We start from the raw sequence: 18,555 nt of genomic DNA, 5'->3' as shown, positions 1-18,555 counted from the left end.
AGGTCCGTTGTTATGTATCCATTACCTCAATTTGAAGAATTCAACAAATTCATTCATGAAAATAACTTGAGTATCAATCAAATAGTAGATGAAACGGTTAGAAATAAAATTCTTACTAAATTTACCTTTCAAATTGATAAACTTTTGATGTTTGCAAGAAGATGAAAATGGTGGAAAGAAGATTATTCAATTGCAAAAAATGAAAGATTATCAAAGATTTATAACTTTACCTTTTAACAATAAAACTTGAAATTTCATAATTGTACGTTCCATAAATGTAAGTTTAAAACTAGCATAAATAAAAAAACTTAGAAATTTTCTCTTCAATGGCAAAAAAAAGAAAAAGAAAAAAAGAAAGAAAAGAAGAAAATGGCTGGAAAGAGAATGAAAAAAATATAAAAGAAAAATAAAACAAAAAAAGATACCATAAATTTTTTATTAAAAATTAATATATATAACGTGGCAGGCGAGTGTATTCACTCTCTAACAAAAATCTGGGTGTGACCTTTTAGGGGGCTATATATTTCATTTTTAAAATCGATAGAGGGTATTAGGACCCCCGCAAAGTATGAGTGTGTAGTGTAGTTGAAAATTGGGTGATAAATTAAAGGAGCATCGGACTATTTTCTCTATATCTATACAACTTATTTTAGATGAATAATTTACTAACACACAAATACATAAAAATTTATATATATATAACTTATTTCAGAAAAAATAATATTATTTAATCAAAACTACTTAAAAGAATGTGTGTGCGTGCGTGCCTGCGTGTGCGTGTGTGTTTTTAAAAATAACTAACATAGTACATCAATTAATTAATATTAAATTTATAAGTTTATGATTTAGTGACTATTTGGTTTGGCTTATTTTTAGTGGCTTTTGATTTTTAAACTATTTTTGGGTTTCGAAAGTATTTGTATAACACAAAAAGTTTAAGCACTTTTTTAAAGCTGAAAAGGTAAAAAAAAATAAAAAGGCAAAAGTCAAAATTTGTGTATTCCCGACTAATAACTTTTGACTTTTGACGTGTAAGTCACTATAAAAAAAGTCAATCCAAACATCCCTTAAAAGTCGTCCTCTTTACTTTTACTCAATCCGTTTAAAAAAGAATGATCTGATTGACTTGACACGAAGTTTAAGAAAATAAAAAAAACTTTTGACTCTTATGGTCCTAAATTAAAACTATGTGAAATGTACAAAACTGCTCCTTAATTTTGTAGTTTTAAATATGCTATGTGAAAAATTGAAATTAAAATGTTATCAAAAAAAGAAAGAGTTCATTCTTTATTAAACAGACTAAAAAAGAAAAGTATATGTTTTGAAAATATGTGTTGACCATATAATTTTTTTTTATTAAAAGTGTTTTGGAGTAAAGGTGAAACTAATATTGTAATTGAATGTGTCTTGGAGAAAGTAAGGACAAGGTGGGGATAGGCTTAGCCAGTCTGTCTGTGTTTGTGGAAGCTAAGCTCCCAAACTCTCACTTTGTTATTTCTTCTTTTCTTCTTCTTTCTTGTTTGTGTTGTTGGTTAAGATTGAATGGCTGCTGCTGCTGTTTTATCTCTTTCTCTACCTAAGCTTAATAATGTAATTAAAGCTTCTTCAGGTAGCAGTAGTAGTACTACTACTTTTGCTCCCGAGAGTCTTGAAGAGAAATTTGGTCGTAAAGGCATCAAGTTCTCGGATGGAGGAACAGTTGAGCTTACTGTTAGAAATGGAAGTTCAGTGAAACTACAAATACCAAATGCACATATCACTTCTTACAAGCCTAAAGTTTATTGGAAAGATGATGGCTTTGAGGAAGTTCTTTACACTCTTCCTAATTCCAGAGGTGGCATTGCTTTGGTAATCAATGAAATCTTGGAGCCTAATCCTAAACTCCCCGTCCCGAAGACAACAACACCTTCTGATCAATGGACTCTCACAGATGTTGATTCTGACTCTATTGATGCTCTACAGGTAAGCACATTTATATATGTTGCTCCGACTCTTCAAAAATGTGCATACATGACTAAATGGGCAGTTTCTTGATCCTTCAAATAGATTTCAATTGCAGCTGAATAGTCATTCTTGATTTTCTTGCCCTTTGCCTCAAAAGGGAATAATTATTGCGTTGTTTTGGGCAGGTTGAATTAAGCTGCAGTCGAGGGAGTCTAGATATTAACTATGTGGTGTCACTCTATCCATTGAGTATTGCAACAGCAGTTATACTGAAGAACAATGGTCGAAAGCCTGTCAAGTTAACCACAGCTATACTAAGCCATTTGATGTCTAAGACAAGAAAGGGAACGGGAATACAAGGACTCCGGAGCTGTACTTATTGCACACATCCTCCGTTGTCTTCTTCCTTTGAAATTTTGTCTCCAGGGGAAGCTATGAAAACTGAGGAACCCGGTATGTTCTCTTTTGGGTGGGAACCAGAGAACAAGCCCGGCATATGGTCTACTCAAGATGTGCCCATTACTGTCCTCAAGCACAAGCTCAGTAGACTTTATTCTGTTCCACCACAAGAAAAAGCAAAGGATTTTTATAATTCAATACCTTCAAAATACGAAACAATTGATCAGGTATCACATTCAAAACAAACACTCTCCTAAATTACATACAAGTAATACTTGTTTTATAACTCATAGTGTAGTGTTCCTTTAGCATCTTAAGAACAAATTTGTCACAACTTCAATTATTCTCTTAAGAGAGCATAAAGTTCAGAAACAGCCGAAAACTTAATGTGTTGTTTTGTTTCGTTTCCAGGGTCGTGAGCTCTTCTTTAGGATAATACGTTTGGGCTTTGAAGATATTTACGTATCGAGTCCAGGTTCATTTTCAGAAAAGTATGGGAAGGATTATTTTATCTGCACAGGCCCTGCTTCAATGTTGGTTCCTCTTGTTATCAATCCTGGTGAAGAGTGGAGAGGAGCACAAGTTATTGAGCATGATAATTTATGATTGTCCTCTAGAACTTCAGAACTGGAGTAACATTTTTTTAAAATGTATATCTTTATTTACAAGCTTTATGTACCTCCTCAATTTATTCATCAAGAAACTGTAATGCCAAATGTACTTGGTTATCCTTTTTTTTTTTAAACTGTTTGTACTCCACCAGAAGAGTAATTGTAGTTAGCAATCTGAGAACTCCAAAATAGAAATGGATTTAATGAATACTTGTTTCTCCGTTTTTCTCTCCGCGTCCAAGCAAATTCACTGAGTTGAGCTAGAAATATGTTCTTTCAACTGCAGGGTCTAAATAATAAGGTTAGACATGTTCATAGAATCCACATGTTACACCCTGAAAAAAGAGAGTGAGCATATTGAGTATTGAGTAGGTACCACCACTCAAAATATCATAACAAGATATGTCAAAATACACAAAAAAAAAAAAAAGGACCATAATCCACAAGCCCTTTCAACCATTAGGTCATAGCCAACCAAAAGTTATCCAAATACAAGTTAAGAAATATCATATGATGCAACAAGTATAACAGAACTTAGTCATCTTGGCATACCATCTGGTGCAATCTATTCTTTCTTCTTCTGTTTGGCATGGCTACCATTAACACTAGTCTCCTCTCACCAAATATAATTCTGGGCTCTCTCATTTCTAGATCCCCGAGCAAAAGCATATCCGCATTTCCTACTCCTCCTCTCTGCAGTCCCCTCCACTACAGTTGCTTAACAAGAAATACTCAATTGCCAGGGGTAGCTTCAATATCATACCCACCCGTTGACATGGAATACTTGGAAAGTGAGTTTAGTGGACATGGAGTCACCTTCACAGAGGTTAATGAGAGTTGTGTTGTGCGCATGGCGTTGGAGAATGGAAGTATAGCTAACTTGATGCTTCCAAGTGGTTTGATCACATCATACAAAGCTCAAATGTGGCATGGAGGCACAATGGAGTTGCTGCATACCACTGTCTCAGAAGGACAGAATGGTTCACCAGTCATTGAAGGAGGAGTTTCACTAGCCTGCAATTGCGAGAACGATCAAGGTTTTTCATGGTCCCCAAGTTCTTGGGCTCTTCATCAAGTTAAAGGAGATCCTCAAGGATCTATTCAGGTGCCTTTTGTACTTGCTATTTATTTATGAATTATGGTTTACAAGTGCCCAGTTTATTGTTGAATTAGATATTTAGACTTGTTGGAGGTGCAGGTAGAATTGATTTGCACAAGTTCAGATGGAAAGATTGAAGCTAAGTATATGGTTACTCTGCAAGAAGATCTTTTAACTTCAGAGATTAAAATCTTTAATTTAGGTATGGCAAGCTTCCGGATGACTGGTTCAGTTCTTAGCCATCTGACAGTAAGCACACCAGAAGCCAGCTATGCAGTAGGACTGCAAGGCTCAGATTTCTTCAGCAACCCTCCATTCTTAGCTAACTTCAGCATTGTTCCGCCTGCCTTTGGGAAGACGAAAAATCAGCCTTCTAAAAAATCTTTTGGGGAAATATTCTCAAGCTGGGGTACAAAAAATCAAAACCCAGAGAAAATTGCAGAAAAAGAGTTGGAGGGTGAAGAAACAGACAACTACAAACATTTGACTGATGAAATGAGCAAAATTTACAGAAGTGCACCTAGGAATTTTACACTCATCGATCGGGTAAACTGTCTTCATGAAATAAAACAGTATTAAGCAATTTCTGAATTCTAGCTGATAATTGATATTGACATGTTGATAATTATTCATGATCAGGGAAGACGAAACTCAGTGGTAGTAGGACGGGACGGGTTCAAAGAAGTGTACTTGCTGAGTCCTGGCTCAAGACATGAAAGTTATGGCAGATACTCATACATATGTGTTGGGCAAGCTGCTTTGCTTCAACCAATAATCATAGAATCTCAGAGTGAATGGAGAGGTAAACAAAGTTTGCATAACCCAAATATGTGAAGTTTTGAACCAGCAAAGCAAGCTGATCAACTTGTTTTCACACATAATAGAGTTTCTCATAGCAAATCAAGAGATGGCAACATCATTACAACACAGAAACCATAATCAAGCAGATACACTTGATTTAGCTTTGAAAGTGAGGTCTGATATAGATAATAAGCTATAAATACTGTTTGGTTGCTTTAAAACATAGGTCTGTTTGTCCTGTTGCCCATGTTTTCCCTGGCTTACAAACATTTATTTTATTCATCTGCTCGTGGAATCGATTTACTCAGCAAGCTATAGACAGCAAATTATTTTAAATGGACAATTAAATAGATGTGTAGAACATAGGCTATTGACAGAGCATGAAAAAGCAATAACTTTTTTCAAAAAAGAAAGACTTTCAATTGGCATCCAAATAATCAATTCTGACAATAGGATACTAGTTCTATAGCAAAGTAGATCAATCCTCAATGAGCAATGAGAAAATTAAGGTACTGAAGGTCCTATTTAGTACCCACTATCTAAGAGTGGGGTCTATTATAGAAGACCAACAACATATTTTAGGTGGGAACAAGGTTGTAGCTTTGGTCTTGATTGCCTATCCACATCGAAAGTAGAAATGCTGCCAAAAGTACAGCGAAGATACCAAAAATCAGTATGTGTGTAGAAGCATAGCCTTTTGGGGGAATGACACCTTGAGATTCTGTTCCATTATGGGCAACATCATTTGAGGATACTGGCACATCTCCATTAGCTTGAGCATCTTCTGTCGAAGATACCGACTCGGAGTTCAGATGGTAGTGTTTCTCATCATTAGATGTCGCCCCTTCTCCATAATCACGCCTTTCACGATGGAAGAGGCCATTTACTTCAGACTTTTCTGGACTTCCTTCACACCTGCACAAGGACGGACTCCTAAACCTTCTGGTTTTCCTCTCGGAAATGTCTGAGTTCACATCATTGGCATCCTGAAGGAGATGAATAAGTTTTCTTGGTGTTGCAAAGATCTTTACACTTTCGACATTAACATGAGAACGTGGGCTCTGAAGCACAAAAAGAGAAATGTCAATCATGATAGGGCATCCATTAAATAGAGATATTAAATAGTACACCATACTAGAAGCACATAAATTCAATATGTCAAGGATTTTACTTAACTGTTCCACTTATATTTTGAAATCCTGAAAGTTATGTCATTTAACTTAAAACAATTACAGAATTTCTCTGTGCACATCCCAGAGAAATCATATAAACAAAGTTTTTTACTTCTAAGAATGTCATTGCTATTTAATTAGGTTTGTGGCAGATGAACTAGAGTAAACCATCTATTTTGTTTATGTCTTTAATCCTCTTTGTAACTCAAAGGACCGAGTTGTATCTTCTGTTCATCAATAATAACACAAGGTACTTTTTTAGCTCCAAAAGACTCCATGCTGTCGGTTGTTCCAACAAACATCTACTAAAATTTAATTTTGACTTTAGAAATAGTAAAGCAACTGAAACTTCCAACATCATCAACTGAGCAAAGAACAAACTACACTCAATAACATGTTTTACCTGAGGACTTGGAGTAGCACTTCGGACAAAACCATTTCGGGCAGATCTTGGCAAAAATCCAGCAAATTCAGCAGCGTTATCTCCAGTACCATTATGAACCTCATTGTGCTCAGAGTTTATGACACCATTTCCATGTGTGAATTCGGAGAAGATGCCATCCTTTAGCGAGACATCAACACCACCATTTGCACTCTTCTTCCAAAGCTTTCGGTTCACACTCCTATCATTACCCAAAACATAAGGGCGCTGATTGATTGAAACAGGGGAGTCCATAAATGGTTCATAGTCAACAAATGAATTAATTGTGCGTGATTCTGGTGATGCAGCTAAAGATGATTGGTCAACAGAGTCCCACAGATTTCTCCTCATGTTTCCTCTACTGTCAAAGTTGGATCCAGTCATTGAATCTACATCTCTCTCAAATTTTAAACCCTTCTCAGAGCATATTCTCTTTGCAGTCTGTAATGCTTCAAATGCAGCCCCTCGGACATAAAGCATCTTGTCAGATTGACATTTTTCCATCTCCTCAATAACCATTCTGAGCTGAGACTGTATGCTTCTTTGATCCAAATACTTCATCAAAGAGTTGACCATATGAATGGCGGACAATCTTTTTTGAGAATTTCCTTCTCCGCTGCTACTACTTAAAATTTGTAATCCAGACTGTATCAACAATCTTGCATAAGCTTCCATAATTAAGCTATTGTGTTTGGCTAATGAAGTGACTAGAGCCATATGAGAATTCGTTTGTGTATGCTTCTCCAAAGCCCCAGCAACTCTTTGACAAACCTCATGAACCATCTCATTTGAAGCAACTCGCCAGTTATCAGAATCCACCAGAGCCTTTAGGCAGAGAGCAGCTCCAGAAGATAAACTCTCCTGTCTCCCCAGAAGACAATCTGAAAGGGGCTTTGAGAGGGAGTGTATAATGTATCGTTTCTTTTCCTCTGGTGTCGTTGGATCCATACTGTACCTCGCAATGGCTGGAACAACTTTTGAACAAGCTTGGTGAAGGGCAAAAGATCCAGCACTGGATGTCAGGGTCTTGATAATAGTGCTCATGATGTTATCAATCTGAGGAACAATTTTAGGTCCATGTACACGGGCCAGTACCTCATAAAGTGAAATTGTGTATTCTCCTGATGATGCATTGGATTCTTTGGTTTCAGAAACCTGAGCAAGAAAGAGAGGGATTGCCTTGGAATCCAGCTCTTTCACATATGCCTTCAATGCTTTCATTGCGCATTTTCTACTCTCAGCATCCTTGTCCAAATTCTCCAGCTCTCTTCTAAGTATTGGGCTCAAACTCCTCCCCATTACTACCACTTACCTGCAACCAATTAAAATGTTAGACAGCTTCAGAAAATGAAGCAAAACCAAACAAATAAAGATCTACAATTCAAAACAAAAAAACCTTCATTTTGGGTATTACACCATGTATTATCTTCAATTAGTACTCAGAACTTATCCCACCAAATCTTAAGACATCTTTAACAAACTGAAACTTCAATATATAGCCAAAACAACAACATACCTGATTTGATCCCACAAGTAGGGTTAGGGAGGGTGCAGAATGCACTCAGACCATAACCCCACCTGTGCCGCAATAAAATTTTCAAGAAATCCAAATATGGGTGTATCCAATTCTTATCAAGATTCGCTTTTCAGAAGAAAAAGTAAAGAAATTGGACAACAAGGTAAACTTGAATTGCAGTGTTTAATCAAGAACTCAAATAAAAACTTGCCATTTCAAAGCAATGAAACAACAATTGCACTGTTTTTAGAAGTAAGAGATAAGCAGTGAGAGGATATGGTGCAAATTGAATTAGGCCACTTTCAGCCAAAGTTTCTAAGAAGAAACAATAACGAGTGCGTCAACATTTCCAAGAAACCCAGATATTAACATACATTCCCAACCAAATTACCCCAAAAGAGCACACAGGAACACAAAATGGCCAGTAAGAACAGAAACACAAACTTGAGTCTGGAAGCTCAACGCAAGTTACAGTGAAAAAGGAGATTACACACAAAAATCTAGCCCAAATTGGAAGTTAACCAACAAAAACTATACCTTCTCTTTAGTCAAAGATGAATCCCTTTCAGATTGTTAGAACAGCAACAACAAATCACAAGATTTCTTCTAAAGCAACAAGAGTTGCCAAGTATGAACAGATAAATTTAGAGAGAGAAGGGGGGATTGCACTCCTAAAGAAAGTAAGAAATTGCACTGCGATTTTAGTGGTTTGCTGTCTGATTTGTTTACCTATTTTGATTGAAGGGTACCCTTACATTTTGAATCTTTCTTCTTAATTCCCCCGCCTCTTCTAATTCAAATTTCAATATCCTACTCCGACTCGTGTGTGCTAATAGGCTAGACTTATACATATATTATTACTTATGAGTTATGAATGAATCCTGTATTTATTATGGACGAATTAGTTATTTTACTTTGTAATGAAAAAAACTATTACTGAAGTTGTTTCAAATTTTTAAAAAGATACTTTAATGTTGCGGACGTTCTATTACCCCACAAAAGTATTGAATATCTTTGTAAAGGACCATTTTGATTTATTTTCTCGCCATGTTTGTGAACACGCACATGACGCGCGTGAAGGTCCACTTTTGCTGTCAAAAATCAATTGAAAAGTGTCACGTTTCAATCATTTTCTTTATTAATTATTTACCTCATCATCTTTCTCAAGATGGGTTACAATTGCCTCAAATATGTTAAACTTAATTAATGGGACATCAAATATCATTAACACCAATTTACCTCATCATCTTCCTCAATGATCTGTAATAATATGAATTAGAGTTTGAGAAAAATTATTATTGACAAATAGAATCGCAAAAAACTATTTATAATAGATGTTTTAACAGAAAATAACTCATTAAATTGACGCATCTTTAAAAAAATTTCAAACTAGTAATATCAAGTTCAGATCTCCGTTGACTAATCAAAAGTGAATTGACGAAAATGACAGTACGTGAAGAATTTGGTTATGAAGAAGAAGAAAGAACAGAGGAGGGTAATGAAGAAGAAGAAGAAGAAGAAGAAGAAGAAGAAAGAGAAGAAAGAAAGAAGAAAATGAAGTTGATAAAATAAGAAAAATTAAAATTAAAATTAATACGTGGCAGATTATAATTGGTGCGTGATTGAACTTCTTTTTTTGTAAGTGAGAATGGTTAAAAAATGGGGTATTTACAACACTTTAAAATTGTTTAATGGGGTAATAGGATGTCCGTTAAGTTAGGTGTCTTTTTAAAAATTCAAAACAACTTCAATGGTGTTTTTATGTCTTTTCTCAAAAAAAATACATAGGATTCACTTTAACTTATACATGTATTAGATATGCGAGTTTCTAAATTGGCAATCGAACGTCATATATTTATACATGAATAACTTAATTTCTTATAAGTTATTAAACATTGTATAAGTTATACAAAAATTGATACATAAGTAAATAATTTTTTATTCAGCTACCGAATAACCCTTTATGGATAAAGATTATGTTTTTTTTAATTTTGAACCAGTATGACAATAATATATGACGCACGAAAAGATTCTTGATTAACGTTTTAACAAGACACTATATTTCTTTATGTAAATGTAATAAAAGATACTAATATGGCAATTTGTTGTGCTTCTTTTTAATTCACTTGCACGTATATTTTAAGGAGAACTCATTGACAGCCTCTTAAAGTTGTCTAATTTTCTTTTAGACACATTAAATAGATTTTGTTCATTTTAAACACTACAAGTAGGGTCGGGCGATATTATTTTAACACTTTTTTGACAAACAACTAAAATTACAAAATATATGCAATACACTTGTTGATGACATGACAAGATGACTAATTAGAAGAAAACATGTATTGGTTTATAAATGCACTTACCGTTTTCTTTAGGTTCAAAAATGCCCTTTGGTTAGCAGAATTATGACAGAAAATTTTAGTAATCAAGTGGCCAATTTTCATTGGTCCACATGATTCGTTGATCAATTAAAAGGACCCAGCCAACCCACGTAATTTTTTTTTTAATCAAATAATTAAAAAGACCCACCCAAACTCAAACCTGTTTCTGATTAATCTAATCCTTTTTTTGTTTTTGTATCTTTTATTCCTTGATTGATCGTGCTTTTTTTCTTCCAAAATTGGAGAACTAAGACTTGTAAATATGGAATGTAAGAGTGAGTGAGGCAAGGGTTGAGAGGATGAAGCAAAAGACAACCGGGGTATCTGTAGGTGCACTAATTGGCCCGGAGTTGAGGAATGATAATGTCGAACTACATTAATGGACCTGTTAATTGCATGTGGTATAGCTACATTATCAGTTATTTTTTTTGTATGAATATTAATTTCTCTTGAATATATTTTTGATGGGCATAAATCATAATGGTCTATTGGTTGTTATCTTCGATAAAGAAAATCAATTAAACAATGTCTTGAGTGATATTTCTCAAAAAATTGATAGGGAACAGTAGCTTCAAGCATTTTCTCAGGCACTAGTTGCAGTTTTTGTAAAAGAATAATTAATGCAGAGTTTCAGCAAAAAGGCAAGTTGCAATCTCTAATTTCAAAAAAAATCAGAAAACGGGTTAGGTTTTGATTGGGTGGATCTTTTTAATTGGTAAATGAATTATGTGGACCAATGAAAATTGACCACTTGTTCAGTAAAATATCATGTCATAGTTCTGTTAACTAAAGGGCATTTTTTAACCTAAAGAAAACGTTAAGGGCATCTCTAAACCAATAGATGAAATGACGATATTTTTGAACCATTGGCAAATAGGTTACGGACATTTTTGAGTCTTTTCCCAATAGGTTTTGTTCATTTTAAACACTACTAGTAGATCTTGCTATGTTATTTTGATACTTTTTTGACAATCAACTAAAATTGTAAAATATATGCAATACACTCGTTGATGACATGACATGATGACTAGTTAGAAGAGAACATGTGTCATTTAGGTGTAAATAATAATTTTAAAATAAATTATACAAAAAATACGAGTATGAACTTCAGCATGAAGTAATTGGGTTCACTCTTTCTAAAGGAAGGGATTCGTTTTAACAAAAATAAATAAATAAAATTACCTATTTTCTACCATGTCACCTTATATCACCCGCACCCAACAGCCTTACTTTCAGTCTTTTCTATCATCGAGTTTGGAACATATTTGAGCCATAAAGAAATATAATTGACACAAACAAACAACAATTTTAGAATGTAACTAAACTAGGCTTAGTGTACTTTTTTCTTTCGTTTTATCAAAAAAGTAAATAGAAGATGTTGATTCATAACGTCTAAATCTTAATACTAAACTGAACTTTAACGTCTAAATTTTAACAATAAACTGATTTTTTTCTTATACTTTATAAAATGAAACTTTTCTTCCACATTATAATTTTCTTACACTTGATAAAGTGGGAGCTTTAATTTGATTTTACAGATAGTAATATTTTTTTTTCTGTTTTACATTATTGATGTCTCTTTATGCAGTTTTTGCAGTGTTTGTCATACAAATATATTGATTTGACATATCATAAAATGGCAAAAATTATTAAATTATGTATTTTTATTATGTTTAATCTTAAAGCTCCTCCAAGCTCTATTTGGGGATACTCAAACATAGCACCTTCAACATTTTTAATCCTCTATTTTCTTTATTTCAATCACGAATAATGTCTTCTTAACAAAAATATAAAGTTTTAATTTATATAGATAGTAAAATTATGCACGAAAAAAATATCGTTCATTATAATAGTCCTCCCTAACATAATGTCTGATATCAAGTTTCTTTCATCAATTTATCAAGAATGAAAACAAATAGTACCAGTTATGATTTGATAATAATCAGAAGACACCTATTTCATTTTTATCACAAGAACAAGTAAATCTTGGAGAGTAAATTATCTATAATGACGAATCATTAATCAACTTTTTGAGGGTTTCAAAATAATTATGTGTATAGTGCTTGAAATTTGTGCAAGGAAGGAGTCCAAACTATTCATTGGAGTTCTTCTGTGTCGCCCGTTATCTATCCTCGAATAGTAAATCGTAATAGCGCTCATGGAATTCCCATAATTCAATTCGATGTATTCCTAATATGAGCCATTATAAATATATTTTTATCGGCCAATATGATTTTGATTTAAACGAAACTATCAATGAAAGTGATTGTAATGATCAATAGTTATACTTTGACTATTATTTGTTGATTTTTGCTTATAATTTGTTAATTTATATGATTTCTTGTTATTATATATTTTGTACCGTTTTATCTTACTATGAGATGAATATTTCTACAAGTTATGGATTAAATAATTATTTTAATCAGCCTCACACATTGAACTGACAGAAAATGTTGAAAGATCCTCAAATTCTCATGTCTCGCCTACTTTTGATGCAAATAACTATTATTGGTACGTTCAATACATGATTTTTTTTATTCAAGTAAACTTATTGTATGAGGTAAATATTTATGCGTTTCGATACATAAATTTTTAAGAAATTTATCAAAACAACAATATTTTAGTTTATATAGTGACTCCATAACAAGATTTTAACTATTTAGTAAAAATGATAATCTTTTAGTTTGTTAACATGAGTTATGTATTTTTATTATTATTTGAGTGAATACATATACTTAATAATAAAAATTAGAGTAAAGCATGGAACTTAAAACATCAAAAAAGGTAAAAACGATACCAATAATTCTTCAGTTACATTTTAAAAGCTAAAATGTTGCCATTATTTGTGTTCGGTGTTTTTTTGCTCTTTTGTTCTTAATAATTCCAATATATATATATATATATATATATATACACACACACAGAGAGAGAGAAAGTTTCGTCTTCATAATTAATAATGTACATGTATATTTTGTTAATTTGCTAGCGTAACTCGTAATTTAGTTGAACTTCAGTATTTGGTTTTTAGTCATACATATAATAATGTCACGACACAAAACGCGTCGTGAGTGGCACCCACACTTACCCTCCTATGTGAGCGAACCAACCAATCTAAACCCCAACGTTTTAACCATAATAAACAGAATACAATGCGGAAGACTTAAAACTCATTAACGAAATCAATAAATAACTTCTAAAACTCATTATTCCCAAAATCTGGAAGTTATCATCACAATAACATCTATCCTCAAATTACTAATCTAAGAGTATCTAAGAAGCTAAAATAAGTAAAAAGCTAGTCCATGTCAGAAGTTCAAGGAATCAAAACATGAAGAAGAAGATCCAGTCCAAGCTAGAAGCTTTAGCTCACCCTGAAATCTGGTGTGACGAAGACTGGCTAGAGTTGCGGTTGAGTTGAAATGACGGTACGTTTGCTGCACTCCACGAATAACAAAGAAAAACAATTACAAGTAGGGGTCAGTACAACCACAAGTACTGAGTAGATATCATCGGCCAACTCAAAGTAGAAAACAGTATATATCAGATAATAACATAAAATCAACCATATTCCTCAACAGGTGAAAGCAACAAGTTCACAAATCATGTGTAACCACATCAAACACACCTATGAGAACTTAAGTCTCCACACCATACTCATTTGGGATATAGGTTCTTTTCATTCGAATTTATTAACGTAATTTCAAGAATCATTATTTTTATTCCTCTTGTGTCGGTACGTGACACTACGATCCCCTAATTCTACGTGTCGGTTCGTGACACCCGATCCCCTAATTCTACGTATCGGTTCGTGACACCCGATCCCTTAATTCTACGTGTCGGTTCGTGACACCCGATCCCCTAATTCTACGTGTCAGTTCGTGACACCCGATCCCCTAATTATACGTGTTGGTTCGTGACACTCGATCCCCTAATTCTACATGTTGGTTCATGACACCCGATTCCCTAATTCTACGTGTCGGTTCGTGACACCCGCTCCACTAATCCCATTCTATTAATTCATCAACCTTCTTTTATACCAAGGCATCATCAATCTCATTACTTTAGTTCATCAAGTCTTCTCTTATACCAAGGCATCATCAATCTCATTACTTTAGTTCATCAAGCCTTCTTTTATACCAAGGCATCATCATTAACAAGGTAAATTTAGGATTAGAGATTCAATAGACTCATCATGCTTATTCATCACAATTATATAATCACATCATGTAAGCACACAATTAAGCATATAGAAGGTTTTATAATACTACCCTACACATATCATTCGCTATTAAGAGTCTACTACGAATAGCATAAAAACCATAACCTACCTCCACCAAAGATTCGTGATCAAGCAAGCAATTTCCCAAAGCTTTGTTTCCTCTTCGTTTCCCTCTTCTCTCGATCGTTCTCTTTTCCTCTCCTTGTGCTTTCTATTTTTCTTATTCAAACCCTCTTTCTTTTACCCTAATTAGCATATAATCAAGTATAAAAGATGGTGAATTAACCCATTAATTAATTCAAGGTTATCTCCTTTAACCCTCAAGTAGTTAAATTATTAACATTAGCCCACTAAATTTATAATTATAGCAGGAATAGTCCAAAACGTCCCTTAAAACATTTAAAGAAATTCGACCCAGCCTGGGATTATGCAGTCTGTGACGGGCTGTCGTGCCTGCGACGGTCCGTCCTGCTGAGTCGTCACAGAGTTCAGAGACTCAATTTTTACTAAAGGATCTGTGACGGCCCGTCATGCTTGTGACGGTCCGTCCTGCCACTTCGTCACGAAGTTCAGAGAGTCGATTTCAGTACCCAAATTTTAGAATTCTAAGTGTTTTGGAACAAGACCCCCTCGACGGTCCGTCGTGCCCATGACGGTCCGTCGTGGGATCCGTCGACCAAGACAGTTTTTCCAGAATAAAATCTGCTGCTCAAAATGACTAAATAGGTCGTTACAATAGATACCAATTTACCCATCGTTCGTCCTCGAACGATCATAAGAAGAAAAGCAAGAGCGAAAAGGAGTACCTGAATCTGTAAACAGGCGTGGGTATCTTTCTTGCATATCTGCCTCCTTCTCCCAAGTGGCTTCTTCGACTGGTCGATTCTTCCATTAAACTTTGATGGATGCAATCTCCCTTAACCTCAGCTTGCGGACTTCTCTATCTAAAATAGCAACAGGCTCCTCCTCATAAGACAAATTCTCATCAATCAGAACTGAATCCCAACGAATAATATAGTTTCCATCCCCATGGTATCTTTTCAACATAGACACATGAAATACTGGATGCACTACTGATAGTCCTGGGGCAAGGCTAATTCATAAGCCACCTCCCCTACCCGCTTAAGTACTTCAAATGGTCCAATATACCTTGGGTTTAACTTACCTTTTTTCCCAAACCGCATCACCCCTTTTATGGGCGAAACCTTCAGCAAGACTTGCTCACCCTCCATGAACTCCAAGTCTCTAACCTTTCGATCTGCATATTCCTTTTGCCTGCTTTGAGCCGCTAAAAGCTTTTCTTGAATAGATTTCACTTTCTCTAATGAATCCCTCAAAAGATCAGTACCCCAAGGTCTAACCTCAAATGCATCAAACCAACCAATGGGAGACCTACATCTCCTCCCATACAATGCTTCGAAAGGAGCCATATCAATACTTGAGTGATAGCTATTATTGTATGAAAACTCCGCTAAATGTAAGAAGTTATCCCAATGACCCCCAAATTCTATCACACATGCACGAAGCATATCTTCCAACACCTGAATTGTTCGCTCAGACTGACCATCGGTCTGAGGGTGAAATGCGGTACTAAGGTCCAACCTAGTACCTAATTCAGCATGCAATGTTCTCCAAAACTTAGAAGTAAACTGCGTACCTCTATCTGATATGATGGAAAGTGGAACTCCATGCAATCGAACAATTTCTGAGATGTAGAGTCTAGCTAACTTCTCTGCATTGTAAGTCACCTTGATCGGGATGAAGTGAGCAGACTTAGTTAATCTGTCCACAATTACCCAAATAGATTCAAACTTCCCCAATGTCTTTGGAAGACCAACCACGAAGTCCATTGCAATTCTCTCCCACTTCCATTCAGGAATGGGCATTCTCTGAAGTGTTCCTCCGGGCCTCTGGTGTTCATACTTTACTTGCTGACAATTTAGACATTTGGCAACAAAATCAACAATGTCGAGCTTCATTCTACTCCACCAAAAGTGTTGCTTTAGGTCACGGTACATCTTGGTTGCACCAGGATTTATAGAATATCCGGAACTATGAGCCTCTGTGAGAATAGTGTGGATCAAATCATCAACACGGGGCACACATACCCTTCCCTTAATTCTCAAAACACCTTCCTCATCGATCGTTGCTTCCTTAGACTCTCCTCGCAACACCTTATCTCGGATCCGGATCAGCTTCTCATCAGTAAACTGCTTTCCCTTAATCTTGTCAAGAAAAGAAGATCTTGCCTCCACATTGGCCAAAAATCCTCCCTTCTCATTTACTTCTAGCCTCATAAAGTTATTAGCCAGAGTCTGAACTTCTCTAGCCAATGGGCGTCTAGAAACTTGCAAGTGAGCTAGACTTCCCATGCTTCCTGCCCTTCTACTTAAGGCGTCTGCCACAACATTAGCCTTTCCCGGATGATACAAGATAGTGATGTCGTAGTCCTTCAGTAGTTCCATCCATCTCCTCTGTCTCAAGTTCAAATCTTTTTGGGTAAAAACATACTGTAGGCTACGATGATCCGTGTAGACTTCACACTTAACCCCATATAAATAATGTCTCCATTGCTTTAATGCAAACACTACCGCAGCCAATTCCAAATCATGGGTCGGATAATTACGTTCATGCACCTTTAATTGCCTTGAAGCATAAGCAATTACGTTCTTCTCTTGCATTAGCACTGCACCCAAACCCGAATAGGATGCATCACAATAGACAATGAAATTCTTACCTTCCACTGGCAGGGTAAGGATTGGTGTAGTAGTCAACAAGGTCTTGAGTTTCTGAAAGTTTTCCTCACATTCGTCCGACCATACACATGGAACATTCTGCTTCGTCAAGTTCGTCAATTGGGAAGCAATGGAAGAGAATCCCTTGACAAATCGACGGTAATAGCTAGCTAAACCAACAAAGCTCCTTATTTCTGACACATTAGTAGGTCTTACCCAATTCTTCACTGTCTCAATCTTAGAAGGATCCACCATCACCCCATCCTTAGAAACCACATGCCCCAAGAAGGACACTGCATCTAGCCAAAATTCACACTTGGAGAATTTGGCATAAAGCTTTTTCTCCCTCAACATTTCCAATACAATTCTCAAGTGCTCCTCATGTTCCTTCTTTCTCTTTGAGTATACCAATATATCATCAATAAATACGATCACAAAGTGATCCAGATATGGCTTAAAAATCCCATTCATCAAGCTCATGAAAGAAGCAGGGGCATTCGTAAGACCAAAAGACATCACTACAAATTTGTAATGCCCATACCTGGTCCAAAAAGCAGTCTTTGGCACATCCGTTGCCCGTATTTTCAATTGATGATAACCGGATCTCAAGTCAATCTTAGAGAAGACACAAGCACCTTGTAACTGATCGAACAAGTAATCAATGTGAGGAATGAGATACTTGTTCTTAATAGTTACCTTGTTCAACTGCCGGTAGTCTATGCACATTCGAAAACTCCCATCCTTCTTCTTCACAAATAACACCGGAGCACCCCAAGGAGATGCACTTGGTCTAATGAAGCCTTTGCTCAACAACTCTTGAAGTTGGGCCTTTAACTCTCTTAACTCCGCGGGAGCCATTCTATAAGGAGGTATAGAAATGGGGCGAGTACCCGGTTCCAGATCGATGCAAAAATCAATATCTCTATCCGGTGGCATACCAGGAAGATCTGCAGGGAACACATCTAGAAATTCACGGACTACCGAAACCGACTCAATTGAAGGTACTTGGGTAGTGTCGTCCCTGAGATGTGCCAAGAAAGCTAAACACCCCTTACTAACCATTCTCTTAGCACGAAGAAAGGAGATGATACGAATCGGAGTGGAAGTGTAGTCGCCCTCCCACAATAACGGATCTGTCCCAGGCTTGGCTAACGTCACAGTTTTAGCATTACAATCCAAGATTGCAAAATTCGGAGAAAGCCAAGTCATACCCAGAATTACATGAAAATCAACCATTTCTAAGATAACCAAATCTAC

General features: G+C 35.6%; 3 protein-coding genes across 3 annotated transcripts; 2 read left to right on the top strand and 1 right to left on the bottom strand.

The window, feature by feature from the left end:
- The first annotated feature begins 517 nt into the window (after positions 1-517).
- Positions 518-3,178, top strand: LOC101263383 (photosynthetic NDH subunit of subcomplex B 2, chloroplastic). Its single transcript, XM_004234758.5, has 3 exons — positions 518-1,962; positions 2,130-2,570; positions 2,755-3,178. Exons 1-3 carry the CDS (start codon positions 1,543-1,545, stop codon positions 2,947-2,949), a joined length of 1,056 nt encoding a protein of 351 aa, XP_004234806.2. The 5' UTR covers positions 518-1,542; the 3' UTR covers positions 2,950-3,178.
- A 206-nt stretch (positions 3,179-3,384) lies between these two features.
- Positions 3,385-5,136, top strand: LOC101263088 (protein NDH-DEPENDENT CYCLIC ELECTRON FLOW 5). Its single transcript, XM_004234757.5, has 3 exons — positions 3,385-4,059; positions 4,153-4,599; positions 4,693-5,136. Exons 1-3 carry the CDS (start codon positions 3,544-3,546, stop codon positions 4,885-4,887), a joined length of 1,158 nt encoding a protein of 385 aa, XP_004234805.1. The 5' UTR covers positions 3,385-3,543; the 3' UTR covers positions 4,888-5,136.
- Positions 5,137-5,180: 44 nt separating this feature from the next.
- Positions 5,181-8,785, bottom strand: LOC101262788 (protein SINE1). The gene is made up of 3 exons (XM_004234756.5): positions 8,501-8,785; positions 6,430-7,759; positions 5,181-5,915 (listed from the first exon to the last, which is right to left on the bottom strand). The coding sequence occupies exons 2-3, from the start codon at positions 7,744-7,746 to the stop codon at positions 5,433-5,435; spliced, it is 1,800 nt and encodes a 599-aa protein (XP_004234804.1). The 5' UTR covers positions 7,747-7,759; positions 8,501-8,785; the 3' UTR covers positions 5,181-5,432.
- Between the last annotated feature and the right edge of the window lie 9,770 nt (positions 8,786-18,555).

The sequence above is a fragment of the Solanum lycopersicum genome, chromosome 3, assembly GCF_036512215.1.
Source record: "Solanum lycopersicum chromosome 3, SLM_r2.1".
NCBI lineage: Eukaryota > Viridiplantae > Streptophyta > Magnoliopsida > Solanales > Solanaceae > Solanum > Solanum lycopersicum.
This window is presented reverse-complemented; position numbering and strand designations above follow the sequence as displayed.

What these genes read in the sequence shown, in the direction of transcription:
- LOC101263088 (XM_004234757.5), top strand. Translation starts at nt 3,544, where the DNA reads ATGGCTACCATTAACACTAGTCTCCTCTCACCAAATATAATTCTGGGC. An exon ending in ATCCTCAAGGATCTATTCAG is followed by an intron (nt 4,060 to 4,152) that starts GTGCCTTTTGTA and finishes TTGGAGGTGCAG; the next exon opens with GTAGAATTGATTTGCACAAG. An exon ending in ATTTTACACTCATCGATCGG is followed by an intron (nt 4,600 to 4,692) that starts GTAAACTGTCTT and finishes ATTCATGATCAG; the next exon opens with GGAAGACGAAACTCAGTGGT.
- LOC101262788 (XM_004234756.5), bottom strand. Translation starts at nt 7,746, where the DNA reads ATGGGGAGGAGTTTGAGCCCAATACTTAGAAGAGAGCTGGAGAATTTG. An exon ending in GTGCTACTCCAAGTCCTCAG is followed by an intron (nt 5,916 to 6,429) that starts GTAAAACATGTT and finishes TTTGTGCTTCAG; the next exon opens with AGCCCACGTTCTCATGTTAA.
- LOC101263383 (XM_004234758.5), top strand. Translation starts at nt 1,543, where the DNA reads ATGGCTGCTGCTGCTGTTTTATCTCTTTCTCTACCTAAGCTTAATAAT. An exon ending in ACTCTATTGATGCTCTACAG is followed by an intron (nt 1,963 to 2,129) that starts GTAAGCACATTT and finishes TGTTTTGGGCAG; the next exon opens with GTTGAATTAAGCTGCAGTCG. An exon ending in AATACGAAACAATTGATCAG is followed by an intron (nt 2,571 to 2,754) that starts GTATCACATTCA and finishes TTTCGTTTCCAG; the next exon opens with GGTCGTGAGCTCTTCTTTAG.